Below are 22,204 nucleotides of genomic sequence, written 5' to 3' on the forward strand. Positions count from 1 at the left end.
AATTCTGTGTATTAACCAGATTTTAGCACAGCTTAGAAGCTTTTCTTTGGCTACATTCTCAAGCAGCTTTCATACCTGACCAAAGGCAAACTGTTGTTGTGTTGCTCCCACAGACGTGTGACTAAAGGTGCTGACAGACTTGGAGGAGGATGCTGGAAGACGATGTGATGCGCTGACGGCAACTTGAGCTCTGTTCTGGACCAGCTGATCTCCCGTAAAGCTCCCTCCCGACGCGACAGACTGAACGGATGCTCCCAAGCTGGGGTGCACTGAACCAGAAGAACTCGCAGCAGCAAATCGGCCAGAAGCTGACATATTTGAGACTGTGGACTGCCCAGGTGACATGGTGGTAAAACTCGATCTGCCTTGAGAAACATTAGCTTGGCTGGGTGACAAATGCAACACCGTTGGTGACGCCTGCTGCAGTGGCACCTGTCCACCAACAATTTGGGAAGTTCCATGATTTACTATAACTTGGTTTCCAGGAGCTGTGAATGTCTGGCCTGAAACAAGCTGAACAGCTGTGTTCTGATTATTCAGCATCTGTCCTGAATATGACTGGTTGGCTCTTAGCATGTTTGTAGAGTTCCTGTTAAGCATTACATGCTCAGCAGACACTTGGCCAGGAACCAGCTGGGAAGGCTGAGTCTGAAGAAGTTGTCCATTTATGGCCTGGACATGATGAACCGAATTAGAATTAACAGACAAACTTGTAGGTATGAGAAACTGGTTTTGAGGTGCATGAGGCTGTCCCATAGGAGAATGGATAACAATACTACCTCCAGCATTGCTAACTGTTTGAGGTGTAACTGATTTTCTTGTATTTTGTTGTTGATTAACAATATTAACAGACATATGAGGACCAACTACTGAACTTTGAGGTGAGTTTGCAGAAGCAAATGGAATCCCTTGCTGTACATGATGTTGCTGTATTCCCAAGTTATTCACATTGTAAGCAGTCTGCTGACCCATCTGAATAGGCTTTGGTTGGATATTAATAGGAACTTTGTTAGAGTTGGGTGCCAAACCCCTTTGAATTATGATATTATGGACAGGCAATGAAGTCTGAAAATTTGTGCTGCTAAATGGAACAGTTACGGGTTGTGCTACGGGACTTGAATTTGAGTTACTGAACAGCGAGTTCCCATTTGGAGTTTGTCTATGAACCACGAGGCCACTGCTCATGTTCGCAGGTGTCTGCTGACCATTGCCCTTCAGTATTATCTGAGATCCATCGAGGTTATTGATGGTCATCATGGAAGGTTGATTACTAAATGAACCAATCAGCTGGATCTGCCCAGAACCACTAATCTGGCTGCTATTAGACAAATGCTGGCCAGGAACACTAATTCCGACGTGTTGCATAAAGCCATGTTGCACACCAACTGTATTGCTTGCAAAAGATGCTCCAACAGGTTGCTGTACCACTTGAGTAACTCCTATAGGTTGCAACGTCTGACCTGAGTAATTAGAAACATTAGAAGCCTGAGTAAAGGATGCTGATGAAGAAGGATGAAGCTGAGCTTGTGCAAACTGTTGGCTAGAACCTACACTGGCATCCAAATATGCCTCTTCCGCCAAAGTCTGTTCAGTAATATTGGCCTCCTGCAAGGACTTCTGAAGAATATCAAAAGGCTGATCCTCAGTAAGATCAGGTAAAGGAGAAGACACAAGTTCATCTTCAAGAAACTGAAGGCTACTGGAGAGCTGCAGTCCATCACTAGGCCCCTCTCCAAGCTGACCACTTACACCTTTTACAGACGACTTAGGATCAGTGTTCTGAAATGCAAAACAAGAAATAAATCACTTTCAGAAATTCCAGTATCTGCTTTGTTTCCTCATTAGTTGTTTTTTCATGGACACAAACTCTCAACACAGAATTATACTCTTCCCATAGCATGTGCAGGGTGATGTTGACCCCCTACAGTGAGCCAGCACAAACAGGTCATGGATACCCCTCTCATACCCTCAGACTGCTGGAGATGCTTCTCTCCTTTCCCTTCTCAAATCTCTCAATACACAGCACTTAGGTCTGCAGCTACATTGTTTCAAGAGGACATGAAATGCTCTAAGTGCCATTTTCCCTTCCTCAAGCTGAGCACTCTACTGACAAAAGCATAAAAGAAACAAGGAGGGAAATTACCTCCACTCTAATTCAGTTTGGGGCAAGGCTTCAGTAGCAACAGTAGAAGCAGAGAAAAGGCAGAAGAAAGCTTTTCTTCCATTGACTTCTATCAAACAAGATTCGCCTCCAAAATTCTACCAGCATTTCCATAACCACTTAGTGTAAACTAGTGACCATTTCATAAAGTTAAGGCATTATGTTAACTCCTTGTTTAAAAAAATTTTAGAAACAAGAGAGTAAGGAAAAAAAGTGTTACAGACTGCAGTTTATGCTCATAAAAAGATTACTGAGAACTATAAACATTGGAACTACCACAAATATTAGGTAGCACCTTTAAGGAAAAAATCCGTCAAATTCACATCCATTAACGCCATGCTGAGGAAAATCAAAATGTATTTACTCTGGCCTACTGTCAAGATTCTTCTAAAACAAAGTTCTGTCTGGAAACTCCAGACAACACAAGCGTCATGTTCCTGCAGATAGAATGACAAATTTAAATGCATAATACTATTCATGATAGTTTTAAGTCAAGCAAAGTACAACTTTCCAAACTGCATGAACGCATATCAGCTATTCAGAAGCAACAACCAGCTTCTTTTTAGGTCAGGATAAATGGAAACTGTGGGTGTGCAATTATCAGTCACACTCATACTCTGAGCCTTCACTCCATGAAGGTCACAGACGCTTGTTTTTCACCTCATGTAAACAGTGTGAAGATGCTGCAAGCCATAATTATCACATGCAATGATGTCCCCACCCTAACTTCAGTTCCCCAAGCATACTGATTCAGAATTTTACCCCGATCTGTTTCTCAAAAAAACTACATTTTCTGAAACTTCAGTCATGTTTTAAATTATTTAAACATTTTTCTTAAGATTAGATAAAATATTTTCAAGTTACTATTAAACTACAACTATTAAACTACAGCAAGCTTTTAGCATTTATGTTAATAGAGGAATTAAACCACTGCTTAAATGTGTCAGTGTCTGAACCTCAGGAACACCTAAAGCTACAAATCAGGTTCTCAACTGTACCTAGCTACAAGGAATCACTAACTAGGCTATAATTAGGACTCAATGTCAGGTTCAGGGGGATTCCTATTGAATCTCTAAGTTGTCCCCAAGTAAATGACCAAACTGAAATCTTTTACAACTGTGTAACTTAAACAGTTACACTAATGTTACTCCAGTTAGTACAAACAATACAACTATTAACTACTGCCAATAATAACACTAATAAATAATATTACATGCAATCAAGATTAATAGCTTAAAACTCTCCCACTGGAACAGAAAATCCCAAGTTCCACTCCCTGTTCCCAGAACTATTTAACATTAGAAAATAATTTCATATGCAAAAACTAACCTTCCAAGTTAACATCTGAATCATTACCCTCCAGATTCAGAAGAGCCACACAGAATACCATGCTAATTTCAAGAAGAAACCAAAGCCTCTGCAGCTTCATGAATCTGCTGCCCAAGAAGAAGAGTCTTATTCTCAGAGGCTCCATGAATATTCTGCTCTCTTTTGCTGTCCTATTATACTTTAACAGGAGAATGGAAGCAGCCACCCAGTACAAGCCAGGTAACAGGGAAACGGCTAGGGAAGCCTCTCATGACAACTGCCACAGGAAACCAGCCTGGAATCAGCAGAGGTGGCACAGACTCAACTCAGGGAAGGTTGGGATGGGGCATGGAGGGCAATGTAAGGTAGTGGAAGAGTGCTTTCTTTTCCTTCAGTCAGCAGGAACTTCATCTTGCTTGTGTTAGGTGTTGGCTGAGCATCCTTACCAGATGAGGCACTGAACCCTTCACACTGAATTTGTAAACAGCCACTGAAAGGCTGAGATGGGCGGCAAGACAGCCAACCCTACTTCATGGTAGCAATTCTGAATATATACAAGCACAGAACTTTCAGTATCTGCAAAAACTTCAATGACAAAAGCCTCATAAGGATTTAACTTTTCAAGTTTTTATAAGCAGGGACTGTGTAACCATCTGTTTATGGTAACACTTGATCCTTCCCAATGAACTGTAAGAATTTGTAATGAAGTCATTTTTCACTTATGTCAGCACAGGGCTCCCACAGGAGGGAGGAGAAGATGGCATTGGTGGTCCTTGTGATACATAAAAGGATGAGGACAGAGCATGCTGAGAATTACACTGTAGTATGTCATTCAAGGAACATGTACTAGGAATCCCTGCTCCTCTGATCACCTGCCTTCTAGATTACTTACCCCAAATTTCACACACCACAAAGCTCTTAGCTTATACCAAGTATTTTATTTCTTCCAACAGCTACTCCCACCTTGTCCAGAACACTCTCAACTGCCCCTCAAAATCACTCCAGAAAACTCACTTTCTGAAAATACACCTGAAACACCTGACTCCTGCCTACCTAGTCATGCTCATCAGAAGGATGTTTACAAAGAACAACTAGGAAGTCTAGGCTATGACAAATGCATGTCATTCTCCCTAAACCTGTTTTTTCTCAGGATAAGTCCTCAAACCCCACCTCTGCTAGTGCTGCATCCAGGCAGCTGCTGTCTGCTAATGGCCACAGCCAGGTACCAAGGTGAAACCACTGTTCCCCACCAGCTGAAAATTGTGCATGCCCTGTTACTCTTGGTACCCTACTCCCCCACCATTATCTCAACCATCTTGTCTGTTTCTTCTACAATATTTAATAACAATCCTGAAAGGGGAAAGGCAGGACAAACACTTTACACTACTGTGCCTACAGGAAAGTCACTAGTTCTCCACACACAGATTAACAGATTTCAGAATTTCTTCCCACCAATTATTTAAGCCTACAAGTGTACCCGTGAATCTGTTATGAACATGAGACAAACAGACAAGCAGTAGAACAGAAGAATTACCAAGAAAATCCTATTCTATGTATTGAAATAACTTAATTGTAGGATTAATAATTCAGTTGATTTAAAAATCACACAAATGAAACCAAAGAAATGTGGATCTGAAGGGATCTCTTAAGTCATGCAGTCCAATGTTCTACTCAAAACATGACTACTACCCACACTAGAGCCTTGAATTTATCACGAAGGATTGGGATTTCACAACCTCATTGTGTGAAACGTGGTCCAGGGCTGCAAAACACTCCCGGCAAAAAGGAACACTGAAGACTTCTTGCAATGCCTAATGAATTTAAAGCAACTTCCCTAACACTGAAGTTACAGGAAGGACACATCCCAAATTACCTCCTGAGTCTAAGGAAAAAAATATACAAATAGCAAAAAAACCCCAAAAACAACAACTCAATTATTAATTTTAAAAACCCCTGCCAGCTCAGAATCTACATAAAGTAAGGAACAAAAGGTATTCTAACATACACAGAAAGCATATGAATGACTAACTTTCAAGGTCTGTCTTTGAGCACTACTACTCCTACAATCACTGAAGCCACTAATGCAGTTTACTGGAGAATTACACCAGAGAGCATTTTCACTGCTCAGCAAGCTGCTTTACATATTTACAAAACATATCCCAACAGTACAGTATTTTTCAATTAATTCCCCACTGAAATACTTAAAATACTAACAGCACAAGACAGGTTCTATGTTAGTATTCAGCGCTTTCACATGAAAAAGCTGAAACCCACATCTACTTAACTCAGTTTTATGAAAGCCAAGTAAAGCCACACAGAAGCATGCAATCTCAATATTAATAATATTTATCTCCTGACCACTTACATTGGAGTTGGCGAAAATTGAATTTGAGTTGGCTACAGAATATTCTGCATTAGTCAAGTCTTCATTGCTCTGGTAAAAGACAAAAATAATGTTTAGAACTAACACACTCAATGAAGCTTATCTATGCCTAATACACAGCAATGCTACTTACAGATTTAGTACTAGGTCCATGTAGAAAATAATTCAGTGCTTGTGGGTCCCTGAAGGAGGGGAAAAAAATAAAGAAGTTAGTACATTTGTGAAGTCCATTTTACTAGTGAGGCTAATTTAACTAAGCCACATACTGTACTCATATAAATCAGGTTTCTAGTAAAAACACATCTTTCATTGAATCCAATGCAAAGCGGAAAGTTTGTATCATCTGGGGCTCTGTGTTTCTGTATCAGCACAACTTCCAGATGCTGATCATACCTGCTGCCATTGTAAAAAGGTATTTCAAGCAAATAAACAACATTGATTACAAAATTTTAGCTGTACTCTACTGTATTTCCCTTTATGAGGGTGATGCTCATGTTCTCTTGAAAAACATGGTATTTTATGACAGCACACAGTACAAAACCTAAGAAATATACTACCACCAAATAATGTGAGAAATTAAACAGAACCACCTCTTCTACAGCTAAACTGTAATGCCTTGTTTAGCTAACACCTATTTACAAACCTGATTCTTTGATGGGTTTTCTGTCATCTTTGACACAAGTTAACAAAAATTTATGACTGCCAGAGTAACAGTCCCCTCACGAAGAAAAAGTGGCACCTTTTCCAAGTGAAACCAACCACAGAAATAATTGACTAAATATTATGAATTTCAGTGTATTTAATTAACTTAGCACTAGCACTAAATAAAACTCATATTAAAAATGTAGTCAGATAGAATGAGTGTGAGAAATTCAAACAAATACAAATACATTAATTTAGCTGTATGTATAGACCAAGTAAAAAGAACAAAAGGCTGTGTTACATGGATTATAATGCAACAATTATACAGCACTTCCCTTAGCATAAGGAGTAAACTGACATGGATTTCTTTGACTTTTAAAACATGTTATTGATTAACAAGTAATAATGAAATATTTTTTAGAAGATTATCATTTAAAAAAGCAGTAACTAAAAATGTCTCTTTATTTGACGGTCCTAGAAAGTAAAGAGGCATAAAGTCAAAGATCTTTCAAGCTCACAACTACTCTTCTAAAAGGACAAACACACCTCTACTCCCTTCTTTTTCTTTAAAAAAAACAAACTGTGTTTATGGGTTTACAAAAGACATGACAGTACTTGGCAGGGACTTCACTGCACTATTATGCTTACGATATTGAAGTGGTCACATATATTTTAAAACAAAGGTCATTTCATAGTAGATGTCACAGAATTTCAAAAATGAAGGGACACAGAACTCATGATCTCTTATAGGGTTCTATTATGCTCATGAATTTTATCAGTCAAATGACTAGGCCGTTTAATACTAATCACACTCACTGTCTTCCAATTGTGCAAAATGCAATTAAAAATTAAGAACACTTCAGAACCTTAAATATTATCTTCAGTAAGGAAGGAATTTTAGATGGCACTTACCAAATCATAGAGCAGATTAAAAAAAAAACAATGTTTTCCATTCTTCTAGATGCTTAAGACAATAATTGCTGCCAGCAGCAGCAAGAACACTGTAATTTTTCACACAAACACTCATCTGTATGGAGAGCACTTCATTTTCTGGACCACCTGTGATCTTGTAGCAGGATCCTCACAATTCATGCTCATAACAGAGCACTTAATTGTCACATGGCCATCTTTATGTTCATGTTCCAAGCAGGAAATGTTTTCACATGGTCACAATCAGTAACCTCCAACAACAGTTACTTCACAGAATGTTACTGAGCCTTTACTGGCACTGCTTTTGCTACAGCACCCAGAGCAACCCTCAAACTACAGCAGCCACTCTGGGGTGTTTTGGTCGTTCTGAAGTTACAGCTCTCACTGGTTTCACTGGAAGTTTTCAGGTATGTGAGAAAGCTTAATTATTTCCTACACTTAAGACAGGAAAAAAATTCTTGTATGAACCGAGAATGATCTTTTAGCAGCTGCTATGAGACTGACATCAGTCTAATTTCTAGCAGAGTTTGAACAAAGTACTGGACATTAAAAGCTGAATTCTCTTCTTGTGTTTTATATGCATTTATAGCATATTATCTGTTCTTGAATACTGACACAAATGACAGCCAAAGGAAGGCAACTTGTCACATATACAATCCACACAAAACTTGTTTAAGCTTCAGCTATCCTAACTATTTTTGGAGATTGCCACATAGAATTATATAACTCCATATGAATCAATTATGGAAATGGGGGGGGGCAAAAAACCCGCCATCATCTCACATGTCCATTCAAAATCCCAGATTTTATTGAAATCAAGTATCTTAGACCAAAATGCTGGTAAATTCTTTGATGTGAATAGAAAACAGTACAGAGAGCTATTCTTTTTTTCTAACATTTAGACGCAAATGTGTATTATTAGTAGAAATTAAATATTTAAGTATTTCAAATTAAGAAAAAAATACTTTTACTCTTCCCTTAAAATACAAGCCTAGCATTAAAAAAAATCTAGTTGCATTACTCAAAAAAATTGACATCTTAGGGGATTTGATCAAAAAAAAGTTATTTGCTATGAAGTTTGCAGGAGCATCCCTAGTAACATGCATCAACACTGATCTGGTATTACCACTACCTGAGAGGAGAATCCACGCTCCATGAACACACATTCTCCTTGGCCTCTCCTGAGGAGAATGTCAGCAAGTGGACTGTCAGCTAGCATCCACTGGGATTAAGGTTTTGCACTCCACACATCTCCACGTGGAAGACATGGAGCATGTCTGTTCATTTCATTGCAAGTCACCTCATGTTTGGACAATACCAAGATAGAATCACCTTCTAGATGATGATTTTTGCAAAATTATTATTCCCAACTTTTCTGCAATAATTCTTGTATGAAACTTACCCAATAAGATCAAGGAGACAGGATTCATCATCGTCATCATCCATGACAACTAGAATAAAGGAGAAAGTGGATATTTGATACGTATCACACAAAGCTTGTTTTCAACAACAAAACCAATTTAGAATATCTCGGTATTTTTATTCAACAATTTAAGAAGTTGACAGTTGTCCATTATTGACAAAGTTTTTAAGTAGATCTGCACCTTCTACAGATGTCTGCTAATTTATTTCAAAATCAAATTCAGTCACATGCAAAAATTTACAAACTCCCATGCAATGCTTTACCATCCAGGGGGCTTTTAAAATTTTATATCAGAGAACGACAAATGATTAACCAAAGTGATTAAAAAGAACTTCTACAATTTAAAGTAATAAAAATGTCAATACTGAATGCAATCTAAGACTCCAATTAAAATGCTTCTATAGGAAGATTTATTTCAAAATCAAACTCAGTCACATGCAAAAATTTACGAAATCCCATGCAATGTTTTACTACCCAGGGGGCTTTTAAAATTTTATATCACAGAACGACAAATGATTAACCAAAGTGATTGAAAAGAAACTTCTACAATTTAAAGTAGTAAAAATATCAATACTGAATGCAATCTAAGACTCCAATTAAAATGCTTCTATAGGAATTTATTCCCAGCTAATCCCAGTGAGGGAATTACTAAACACTACAGAGCCTACAAAGACTGTTACAAATTAGTGGCTGTAGTCACTAATTTGAGCAGCCAAAAGGTAAATAAACTTAGGTCAATGTCACAAGGATGCTGCTACAGTCTAGAATCAAAACTATAGCCAAAACATGACTAAGCATTGAAAGAAACAATGTTTTCTAACAGACCTTTCTCCGCAATAGCTAGACATCAATGTGGCTACTTCCAGTTTCTCCTCAGCAATAGTCAGGAGTGTACTTAAACTTGTGTTTAACAGTACAGGGTTCTGACAGTCTTTTTAACAATGGCTAGGGAGGGAATTTACATGCACTGCCCAACCTGAGGGCAGCTATCAAATGCAGAGCACTTTTAGGCTCACAGTGTCACAACCACCAATTCCTCACACACTGCCTACTCCATCAGGGACTGCTGCACCAAAAAGTCTCATACTCACTCTCCCCTCTAACTGCTGCTCCTTCAAAGCTTCTGTTTGCATATTCTGGGCTCTTCTGTTGATCTCAGAATATAATCTCCCTTGTCCTTGTCAGTAACTGTCAGGACCATCCCATCTAATCCACCAGTTCAAATATCAACTGATGTTAACGCTTCCAAAACTTCTTGGTACCCTGGCTTCCTTTAAGTTATCCAATCTCATCTTTACCATATTTTCTACTCACATCAAGTTGATCATTGCATTCCATGCTTGTTTCTTTCTTAACTTCCCTTAAAAATTGTGATGTCATACTTATCACTCAAATGTTTTAACACGGTTTTGTTTTTAATTCATTCTGCTCTTATTTCTTGACAAATAGAAACTTACTGTCCCTGACAGAAACTTACTGTCCCTGACCAGAGATCCACATGAATCATTCCCTTATCCTGATCTCCATAATGATCCAAACACTGAAGAGACTGAAGCACCTGCTACATAAGAGACTGAGAACACCAGGACTGTTCTCCCTGAGGAACAGAAAACCATCAAGAAATCTTTACCTTGTATATAAATACCTGGTGAGAGAGTGTTAAGAATACTGAGCCAAACCTTTCTCAGTAGTACCCAGGAAATGAACAAGAGGCAAAGGGCACAAATCGAAACATAAACCAAAAAGTCAACGTAGACAAAAGAAAAAACTTTCCTTTTTTAAAACTCTGAGGGTAGACAAATACTGGCACAAGTTTTTCAGCAAGGTAATGGAATCTCCATGCTTGGAGATACCCAGGACATGGCTGGACCACAGCCTTGACCTGCCTGCTCTGACCCTGAGCAGCTGCTCTGCTTGAGCCTACTCTGAGCAGGACAGGGGATAACGTGGTCTCAGGTATTCATTCCCGCCTTGGCTGTCCTGTGATTCTGTAATCTCTTTCCTGAAATTTTTCTATACTCCACTGGTTCTGAAAATAGCTTAAATTGTAGACTAGCAGAGGGTACTGTGTCCTCTGTACTGTAGAGACTTATTTGGATTTTTTCTGTCTCTGTGCTTTAGCTTACAGTGAGGGTAAAGCAGAAATGGAGCCAGTGTGAGGATCATTCAGTATCACCTCTCAGGGAGAACAGAAAAACAAAGCACAGCTACAGATAACTGCCTCAATGTTGACAAAAATCAGCATTCATGAGGTGATTATGCACATTAAGAAAAGCAATTTCTCCCATGATTCAGTGTTCCAGCTGCTTACTCTTGCATAGATCCACCACCTTGAGCACTGATATTACAATTCAATGCTAAGCAATTGGCATGGCATAATATGACATCATGAAATTTAAACATAAATGTGTACTAGTAAGAATAAATTAATAAGCAATTAGCATTCTGCTGTAACTGTACTGACAGTACTACTTAGAGAAAGCTGTTATTTCCTCTAACTGCTGAAAACATACCCATCTCTCAAGAACAAGGTTCCAAAGTCTCCCAGCTAACCAACAGCAAAAATTTACATAAAGTCAAAATTATCCCTGTTTTGACACTGCAAACCTACTTTTGTATAGCCCAACCCATGTGTCTATGGAAATACTGACAGCATTATTTAAACATCATAAAATTTCTTTGCTTATTCTCTGTGATTTTATCATAATAAGGGTTCACTATTAGCTGAAGTGACACCACAGAACTTCCTTCAATTAATATTCTGGAGGTATTAAAACAACTGACACAAATTAAGATAAATTTGTTAAATTCACTGAATTCTTCAAAATATGCATAGAATGATCAAAAGGAAAACAAAATGCATGTAAATATTGCTGTGAGAAAATCCTAATAGCAATACATAATCTTCACTATTTACTAAACATACACTTAGCTTTACTAGCTAAACATGATACAAGAAAAATCTACCCAACACACTGCAAACTCCTACGAGCTTACCACAGATAATAAAGTTTTATTGTTCCACAGTATGCCATGTGATATGGGACATTCCTTTGGTCAGCTGGGGTCTGATTATGTTGGCTGTTTCCCCTCCCAGCTTCTTTCACACCTCCAGTCCCCTCCCTGATGCTGTGAGAAGGTGAGAAGTCCCTGACTTGGTGCAAACACTGCTCAGCAGCAACTAAAACATCAGTGTGTTATCAACTTTATTCTCATCCTAAATCCAAAACACAGCTACTAGAAAGAAAAGTAACTACCCCAATCAAAACCAGGACAATGTCGACCCCCTATTCTATATGTCATCATGCCCAGGTCCCAATGCATCCCACATAATCACAACTCTCCAATGCATCCCACATAATCACAACTACCTTTCCTGTCTTTTTCCATATATGCAGACATACAGGTTCATAATCTATGGACCATCCCATGAGTTCATTTAGTCCAGGACTTTGGGCTCCATCTGTCATATCATTCCTTCAAAGTGAAAGAGATGGTAAGTGCTGTTGGGATTATACAGGCTGAAGTCTGGTTCTATCACCGCTGCACTTTGCCCAGTTTCATTAGCACTCATTCTTCATTTATCTGAGCAACCCTCACAGCAGTACCATTAATATGGCATAAAGCAACCAGAGTAGTGATTAGAAATACAGTATTACATAGCAAGTAACATCCTCATTGGTTGTTCTACCCCAAAATCAAGTCCTCTTGAGTATATACCAGACTTCCTCATCCCTCGGCATTACCCACTAAGTGCACCCAGGTCCTTGAGCAAATCCAATCCCATGGATGTGTCTGCCTTTGCCTGAGACAGGAACAACCCAGATTGCCTTCCACAACACAATTTTCTGTGTGCACTATAAGAACTTTATCCACTTCTACAGTACGTGAAAAATTTGATTGGGCAGGGCCAGCCCTTTCAGCAGATCCCCTATCCCCATGTCTGTATGTCCCAGTATCCCTTGCTCTCAGTGTGGCCTTTAACAATCAATTGCATTGTTGGATTTTCCTAGAGGTTGATGCATGACAGAAAAGAAGATATAGCCAACTTTTTTGCCTAGGTGTCTATGAGGTTGCTGTGAAAATGAGTCCTGTATGTCCTGTGGCTTTCACGTGCCAAATCCACAGTCCAATAAACCTGGCAGTCACACCTGGTAGTACCCTTCCTTCACCCAGCTGGAGGCAGGCCCTTCTAGTCCTGGGCACAGTATTTATTATTACTTCCAAATACAAATCAGCCCCCCCACTGGCGGGGCAGTATGAGAAGCTGAAAAGGCCTTGGCTTAGTGCAAGCACTGCTTTGCAACAACTAAAACATCAGTGTGTTATTCTCATCCTAAAGCCAAAACACAGCACTGTTCCAGCCACTGGAAAGAAATTCAGCTCTGTTCCAGCCAAAACCAGGACACTGGAGGTTTAAGCCTTTTTAACTAATGCCTATTTTCAACAAGGATTACCAAACGATTAGTGCCCTGTCAATTTCAGGAGAGCAACAGAGGCAGCAGCAAACAATCATACAGAGCACTTGCACACCCAAAAGTAGTCATTCAGTCTACTTCGAAAAGAGGAATTTGAGCAACATGTGACCTTGACACAGATGATCATTTAAAAGTGTGTTAACAAAAGCAAGCCTGTCCTGAGGAATTTTCCTAAAGCCTTTTCTATGGCACAAACGATAGAAAAGTTTGTCATTTTTCTTGCCAACTATCTTTTCTAGTTCTCTGTCCTCCTCACTGTTTGTTAACATATAGTGGGCCAAAGCAATGAGTGGTGTACAAAATGGGTATAAACCATATTAAGTCATGAGTTTGAAAATAAAATCTGACACAATTAGTGAAGTTAAAGAGTTATGAAGCCTAAACCAGTGGTCTACAAAGCAGGATGTGTGCAAGAAAATCCAGCGGGGTGCAAGAAGAAAATATTAAAACTTCACTAGTATATGGATATATACACACATATACTTGTGTATGCAAATTAATATAAGTATACTGGGGATGCATGGGCTCATAAATCTTACCAATAGGGGTGTGCAATCAAAAACATTCGGAGACCATTGGCCTAGACTCTTAAACATTGACTCACTTCTGTATTTAGAGCAGTCTTTGGAGACTTCAGCCAGTGGAGGCTCCAGGTGAGGCTTGGCTGGGCCACTGGGACCCAACAATGCATCCAGGGTCCTGCCAAGAGCCCACACTAGAGACACCTGGGGAAAATACACTTTGGCGAGAGTCACACAACCTGCTGGAGCACTGTTACAATGTAGCCTAGCAAACATCTAATTATCAATACTGGTCTACAGTGTCTTTAAAAAAAAAGCCACAAAAAAATCTGCTTATAAGAAGTAGGCCAAATTCAGCCCTGCTGGTGCATCCAACTAATTTACAAAGGGCAATCCTCACTAATTAGGCACAACCCAGCACAGATATTCCCTGCAGCTTATTAGCAAAGCCCCTACCATTTTATTTCGTATCTCTGCTACCACACTGGTGAATATAGGATGTATTTCAATTTGGATAGCATGTACTTGTGCAAGAAGCCCTGCCTATCCCTTCTGGGAAATAACCAGAGTGCCCTTTATCACACGTTCCCGAACAGAACATAAGAGAAGCTGAAAGTAATAAAACTGACAAGGAAATCCCAGCTATGCAAGCCAGTCCTCTGGGAGACTCTTATTACTTGGCCTTAAAGCCTCTGCCTTAATTTCAACACTCTGACCTACTACAGAGCAAAGAGGAATAGAAGATGAATAGAGCAGTCCTGCCCTCCTCTCATCCACTTTCCCTGGGTCAGCTCAAGGCTTTAAAGAGTCATCTGGAACAAAAAACTGATCTGATAAAATACATTGATTTGTTTCAGCTCAGGATGAGCTCCTTGACTGGTTCTGGCTTGCCACAGGGCTACAGCGGCACTAGTGCCAGCACAAGAGAGGCAATGAGGTAGGTGGATAGTTAAACACAGGGGAAGGCAGCAGTGCTTCAGTCAGCTTAAAGCACGCATGGGGCTGTAGCACACGTGAGTACAACCACCACCCTCACATTACCACAGCGCAGGCAGCGAGCCAGTGGAGCAATTATTCCCTTTTCTATCAGCACTCCCAGCTGAAATCTGTTTGGCTTTTAAACACAGACACTGCCCTTAAAACAAATACAAAACAATGTGAAGGAGCCTGAGAGTGCAAGTAAAATCATGTGGCCATGTGAAGGAATTGCCTTTCTTCAGCCTGGACAACAGCAGGCAAACCCAAGTGCTACCTGCAGCCTGCTAAAAGGGGAACTAAGATGAGCTAAGCAGGTCGCCTCTCATCAGCACACAGCAAGACACAAAGCAAGAGCCAAAACACATAACAAAAAAAATCCCAACCAGATGCAAGGAAAAATGTTCACAAACAAGAATGTTCAAGCAAGAGGGTGGAATCACCCTCTTCGGAAATTTTCAAAAATCAAATGGCCCTGGCCAACCTGTTCTGTGAAGCTTGCTCTTCTTACAGCAAGGGGCAGGGCCAGGTAACCCCCAGTGGTCCTCACCACCTTAAATTTTTAACCAAAAGGCTACACAATGCACAGTATCATGTAACACATGCAGGGCCTACATCCTGCAGTGTCATTAAAACCAGATTTGCCCAGAAGCAGTCCAAATACTCACACTTCGTATGCTATCCATATTCTACGAGCTGTAAACACTGGATTTTAAATTTACTCAAGTTATATTCAAGCTTGCAACAAAATTATCTTCCTTTCTCAAAGTCACTTATAATTTCATACAGCCTTAATAGATCATTTCAGATACAAAGCAATAAACCACTATTTTAACATCCTGTAAAAAGCACAAGCTAATGGATAGCTTAGAAGAGCAACATCCAGACAGTCATTTCCAGAAAGTGTGGCATAATCAACATCAAAACTTGTTAACTCACACATAAATAAATCTATCTGCAAAACTGTTGGAAAAATCTAGACTTAAGAGTTTTGTGCAAATACACAAGATCAATTCCTGATTGGCAGCATGATTCCTGAGAGTGAACACTGACCTTTGGAAATCAATGCTTTAGAGAAAGGTAATGACTGCTGTAGCTAAACCTTTATAAAGGGAGATAATCAAACTTGCACACAGTAACATCCCCAGCACCTGAAGCAATTACTGTTGGAGTTATGACATACACCCACTGATCCTCACAACTTCAGTATGCCTTTGTACACATCCTGTCAGCAGGAATTCTGACAAGCTCTCTCTCAGGCTTCATAATGAACCTGTCCTATAAAATCTGCTCTGTTGCTCTATCATCCTCCATTCAGAGTTTTAATCTAAAATCTCAACAGAAGTATGGAATATCTGAAGAAATGCATTGCACTGGAAAAACAATCACCACAACAACAAAACCAGAGGAAATCAGTTACTGCAACAGTCACTGCAGAGAGCAGTACTGCTGTGAACTGAGCGTGCTACATCAAATTTGTGGCATTTTCATCCCTCACAACCTTTCTGAGCACGGATGTAAGATAACTCTATTTAACCCAATCCATTCCTTGCTAAATTACATAAAAGGATTGCAGCAGCATTGAGTGCCTCCACATTGACTGCAGAGATCAAACATTCAGAACTGAAGTCCTTCCCTAACACAAATTTCCACCAAAACTCTCATTAATTTCCACAGCTAGCATCTTGCTCTGTGTGCTTCTGAACTAGGGAGAAAAACTCCAAGCTGTTTCATCATCCACTGGGTAATATATCACCTTAGTGAGCACTTCAGATTGCTCAGGTGCTGTAACCACTGCCTGCCTTACCCTGGCAGCTCCCTCTCAGGTTCCTATCCAACAGGCAGCCTCGGATTCAGTGAAGGGAACTCCTACACAGGAACAACCAGACCTCATCTGCTTTCTCTGCAACACAGAAGTGTAAGAAAAGAATATAAACTCAAACACTTTTTATCATATAGTTTATTCTTAAATTTCATGTCAATACTACTTTTGAGCAATCTAGTATCTTGCGAAGTGAATTTCAGATTCTTGTAAACAACCAAGACTCTACCTTATAATCAACTTAAGAGCTGCTTACCATGTCAAGCCCTCTGTTTTCAAGAAATTGATTTTTACATGGATAGAATACTGATATTAAGAGGGATTTCCACTTCCCCCTCTCATTACTGTAAAAAAATTATATGCTGCAGAATAATGACAAGCACTCAGTGGAAAAGAGGTAAATATTGAAAAACTCATTGCAAACTAAAACCTCACTCAGAAGTCATAATTATCCAAAAATGGTCATCTCAAGACAACAGAAGTAAGGGGAAAAAAAATTAAAATGCACTTTGTAAAACACAAAGACTTACTATTCATGCATAAACTAACTATGCTGTACTTATATCCTACAATATGGAATTACTCCATACAAATATTTTCTTTTCCAGAGTAATCAAAAGAAGCAGTCACTACACTGCTGCAAAATCTACCAGGAACTGTGCTCTAAAATACAGCTAAAAAACTAAAAAATTTGGAATTCTAATCTAGTAACACAGTCCACTATGCAAGCATTACCTACTTAATATTCAAAAATAAGTTTTTATTCCAAGAATCTGAATAGTACTTTTAAGATGAATTTGCAACACTTGAAATTAGCTGTAGAACTGAATTTAATCATCAATATTTCAGACATCTGTATGCAACAAGTATAAGAAGAAACTGGTAATTTTAAATATTCAAAAGAATTATGAAAACCTTTCTAAGAAAAACTCCTCTAAAAACCAGAAACAATTCAGGAATCAGAAAAATAGCAACAAGAAAAGAAACACAAAAGTGCTTCCTCTCAAGAATTGCTAGACACAACATTATGCCTCTTCATGGTTTTTAATATCTGGCAGATGAACACCTAAGAGCACAGGCAGGATGCTTACACATCCAGCTCCACACACAGAAGGGTAAATAAAAACCACAGACAACCTACAATAGGCTGTTTATCCAACTCCTACATTTCCCTTTAGTACACCATTAAAAAAATACTCATTTGAGTTTGCCAAATGCAGTAACTTACCAAACCTCCAAAAACTACAGTGATATTTTAATATGTTAGGGGGGAAAAGGAAATGTACAGTTCAACTAACAGTATGTATGATAGTGATGGCTAATGCAGCTACAAGTACACATGTGAACACCCTGTGTGGCTATCTACAATCGGTTTCCCTGAGATACACATGTTCAGCACAGAATTTCTGATTTGTTCCACACAATTTTTTTCCTACTGCATCCACAGCTGCTCTTGGCAATATCAATATCTTAACAAGACTTCTATCAGGAAACAGATTTTTTTTTAAACCACACAGAGAAAATCCAGAATAACCTCAGCCTGGAAGCCAGGATGCTTCCTTATTCCATGGGATTCCCCAGGCTGAAGGCCGGGCTCAGACCTCTCCTCCAGCAGTGACCACCCTCATCACTATGCTATGGCCAGTTTTGGACTCTGTCTTCCAAGATGCTTCATCACATACACAATTCCTCAGGAATTTCAATATTCATAGAACACTTTGGAAGGTCCTGGTTTCATCCCACAAGACACACAGGAGGCGGGATCTCAGCAGTTCCTTAAGGAGATATTGGAAGATATTAGATCCTCTGAAGCATTTCTACAAACTACTGTATGCTATAGGACAGACTGCTAGCATATGTTCTTTGTGCAAAATAATACTCCAAGAAATGTTCAGTCAGTCCCTCAGATGGCTTTTACCTTGTTTCTACTCAAGAATACTCAAGTTTCATACTTGTGAGCATATAGTTTTCAGAGTTTTTTGAAAAAATATTCTGCAGGCCCGTAACTTCTTTATGAACTGAACATTTCTCAGTTGATTTATAAACCAATGACCAATTAATACCTTTTCATTGCCACTCTAGTCCATACTAGCTTAAAAACCAAACTTTGCCACAAGCATGGTTCAGATGAGCTGTTAGTATCTGCTACCAACTGCCAATAATTAGCTGAACAGCCATTTATACTCCTTTCAGTTATTATGTTTGGGAAATCTACTGAAAACTGAATAGGATTAATTGACAGATGTGTAACTACTTCAACAGTGTAGCCCATAGCAACAACCCAAATCCACGCTGAAAAACCTCCATGCTGTCCTTCTCTTGAAGCCAATGCCTTGCTGATTGCCTGCACCTATTTCAGTGGGGCCAAGATAAGTCAACTGCAGAAGTTTTCTCAATAAATTCAAGCTCCAACACCAGATCTTGAAATTCCATGCCTGGATCAAGTTCACAGTAAAACTACTGCAAGTTCCACCTGAGACAAGGCATAAGATTAGACTTTACAACAATAATCAGTCTCTTGCAATGTAGTTAAATCCTCCTCTCCAGATCTTCCCCCTCCACTGCACCACCCCTTCTCAATACCTTTAATGAGAGAAAGGTTACTATGCTAGGTTTTTACCGTGATTTTGCCTGCTTTCTTTCTATTTCTTTTGGTAAGAATTCCCTTAACCCTAGAACATTTTTAAACTAGTGCAAGAAAAGAAAAAAAAAAAAACTTGATAGTCTCTCTGTGCTAGTTAATGGTAATCTTCATTTTGTCTAAAACTTCAACAATTCTCAAATAAAGCAAAATAATACAGACAGAGTAGTTGGGGTTTTTTTTAACTATGAAAGCAGGAAAAAATTAACATTTGAAAAAAAAAAGATACACATATTCATTTATCTATGTGATGACCTGGAAAAAACCTCAGTTCAGGCTGGTGCTTATGCATTGGTGGTGTAACAAGGGCCCTCCCAAAACTGCTCACTCTTTCAAATTAAAACAGTGGCGGGTCACAATGAATGTTAGAACAGTTTATTATTGTCACTGCTTTTCCTCTACCATAAGAAAGGAAAACACTTGTTTTTGTAGACAATCCCCATGTCTATGCTGGACCGGGTATGTGGCAATAAAAAAACCTTTCAAGTACAGATGCAGCTTATTCCAGCAGAACCACTGTAAGGAATTCTGCCAACTCTCTGAACAGTGACTACATTATCAAAGAGGCTCTTATGCCTGCTCTGTAGCCACTACTTAGACAGCAGTGACACACTTTCACGCTGGCTGCTACATCTACCCTAAAAAGCAGCAGCCATTAGGTTTACCACAAGCCTAATGCAGCGTGAAGAGGCACAATCATTGACCATTAGAGCCTCGCTGTGAAACCCAACTGCAGTTATGCACATACAACTTCCCCGGAACCCATGTGGAACTACACCCGCGAAACTCTGGAGAGGCAGCAGCCAGCACACCCAGGCATCCTTGACTGCAGAGCTCTTCAGCTCTATCCTATGGGCTTACCTCTGCTGGATGGAACCCATGTGGAACTACACCAGCGAAACTCTGGAGAGGCAGCAGGCAGCACAGCACACCCAGGCATCCTTGACTGCAGAGCTCTTCAGCTCTATCCTATGGGCTTACCTCTGCTGGAAAACTTCATGAAAACAGAAAGGTACCTAGGAAACTGGAAATGCAGCTTATACTAGCACAGCCTTGGGGCTGTCCTCTCAGTACAACTAAACTAAATACATAAACTGTACTGGAAAAGGACACGTGAAGGAGCTGGGTCAGGAAAGCTGCACATCCATAAAGTGATGTAAATACTTAGCTACAGTACAACCATCTCTGCAGCACTGACCTCAACCGAGTCCACACATTTAGCAAGAGCATTTTCAACTCTTGAGGATACAGGTATCACACGCAATGCAAGCACTCAAAGTAAGCACAAAACAAGCACAAACCTGAACACCCGAGCATCGCACCAGTGAGTAAGCCGAGGTGTATCAATGGAAGCACAACCAGGCTCCTGTATCAACACGGTGAGCGCTGCATTTCTCCAGCAAAGTAAACAAGAGACACCCAATGCAAAGTGCTACTTGTAACAACAGCCACAAACTTTTAAGCTCAGACAGACAAAAATTCATCTAAAAAGAACGGGTCTGGAATATTTAAGTAGTAGCCGACCAAGATCTCAATGCAAAATGAGAATATACTGTGCTTAATGCAAGCAGGCCAGTGGGCAGATTATATATAGTAATTTGGCAAGTACTAGGCCCTGAGAGAATATAAACTGGTCATTTTTATCCCATTTCTGCCATTTCTTCACTATTTTCACAAATTAATGAAGAAAAAACACACACAGTCTTCCACACATTTAGGCATATGATAAAAATTTTATTATTTAAAAGCATACTACCATTAAAAAAAAAAATTCACCACATTGATTCCAAGATTCCTATTAACGAATATAATCACTTCAAGAAGCAGTTCACCACGTTGATTCCAAGATTCCTATTAACGAATATAATCATTCAAGAAGCAGTGAATTTAATTATGTAAGATTTCTGAAATATGTGAACAAATACTGTATTCCACATTCTAAATCTTCATAAAGAATTTAAGTTTCATAGCTGGTGTTTTTTTCAAACCTAAAATGCTAACAAGTCCCCAGGAAAGTCTTTTAAAAAGACAGTTTATACCCGGACAATTTTTTTGTACGTTCCAAGCAATAAGTGTATTTCACAGAAATGTTGTTTAAAACCCTTCAACAGGCAAAAAATTTAAACAGCCTTAAGGTTATTCCTGAATTTTAAAAAATCTCCCACTTCTATCAGGAATGAGCAATGAGAATGGGGAAGCCGTAAAGAATTTAAGTTTCATACCTGGTGTTTTTTTCAAACCTAAAATGCTTTAAAAAGACAGTTTATACCCGGACAATTTTTTGGTACGTTCCAAGCAATAAGTGTATTTCACAGAAATGTTGTTTAAAACCCTTCAACAGGCAAAAAATTTAAACAGCCTTAAGGTTATTCCTGAATTTTAAAAAATCTCCCACTTCTATCAGGAATGAGCAATGAGAATGGGGAAGCCCTCCTCTGATGTGTCAAAAAACATAAATCCAAGAACTACACAAGCATTCCACACTCCTTAGCGGGCACAGCATAAATTGGTTTGGCAGCACACTTTGCTCTTCCCAGGTACAGGTGAAGTACTCAAGCCTCATGAGCTCTGAGCAGATCATACAGAAATGTGTTAAAAAAAAAGGTGGTTTTGAAAAAAAAAAAAAGTATTTGCAGTGCTCTTTCTAAAAACAGCACCAAAACAAAACTTTAAAAATATATTAAGGTTGAGCTGCCAAATTAAGTAATTTGGAAAAAGCAGCTTCCCCTCAGTCATAAAGGAGCAATAAAAACTTGAAAATATGCTAGTCCCTCCCCCCACCAAAATATCACTAAAACAGCAACAGCAACAAAATAAGCAACCCACCCAGCAAAAAATTACCTATGCTTTTATTTTTACAAGCACTACTGAAACCTCTTCAATGAAGAATACTTTGCCCTATCCACTACACAGGATTTTT

The 22,204-nt window shown here is 39.2% G+C and overlaps 1 protein-coding gene across 6 annotated transcripts in view; it reads right to left on the minus strand.

The window, feature by feature from the left end:
• The window catches only part of BICRAL (BRD4 interacting chromatin remodeling complex associated protein like), a 43,671-nt gene that overhangs the window by 11,800 nt on the left and 9,667 nt on the right, over positions 1-22,204 (minus strand). For 2 of the 6 annotated variants that reach the window (XM_039697737.1, XM_039697738.1), the window contains exons 2-6: positions 16,629-16,724; positions 8,827-8,875; positions 5,986-6,034; positions 5,835-5,903; positions 76-1,779 (exon numbers count right to left, since the gene is read on the minus strand). In XM_039697737.1, coding sequence (XP_039553671.1) covers positions 76-1,779; positions 5,835-5,903; positions 5,986-6,034; positions 8,827-8,870 — 1,866 coding nt within the window. In that variant the 5' untranslated portion in view covers positions 8,871-8,875; positions 16,629-16,724. Of the gene's footprint in view, positions 1-75; positions 1,780-5,834; positions 5,904-5,985; positions 6,035-8,826; positions 8,876-9,938; positions 10,227-12,218; positions 13,610-16,628; positions 16,725-22,204 lie in introns of those variants that run through there. The other 4 variants (XM_039697736.1, XM_039697739.1, XM_039697735.1 and 1 more) reach the window with 3 other exon arrangements.

This window comes from Passer montanus, unplaced genomic scaffold (assembly GCF_014805655.1).
Source record: "Passer montanus isolate IOZ18808 unplaced genomic scaffold, ASM1480565v1 scaffold12, whole genome shotgun sequence".
In the NCBI taxonomy this organism is placed as follows: Eukaryota; Metazoa; Chordata; class Aves; order Passeriformes; family Passeridae; genus Passer; species Passer montanus.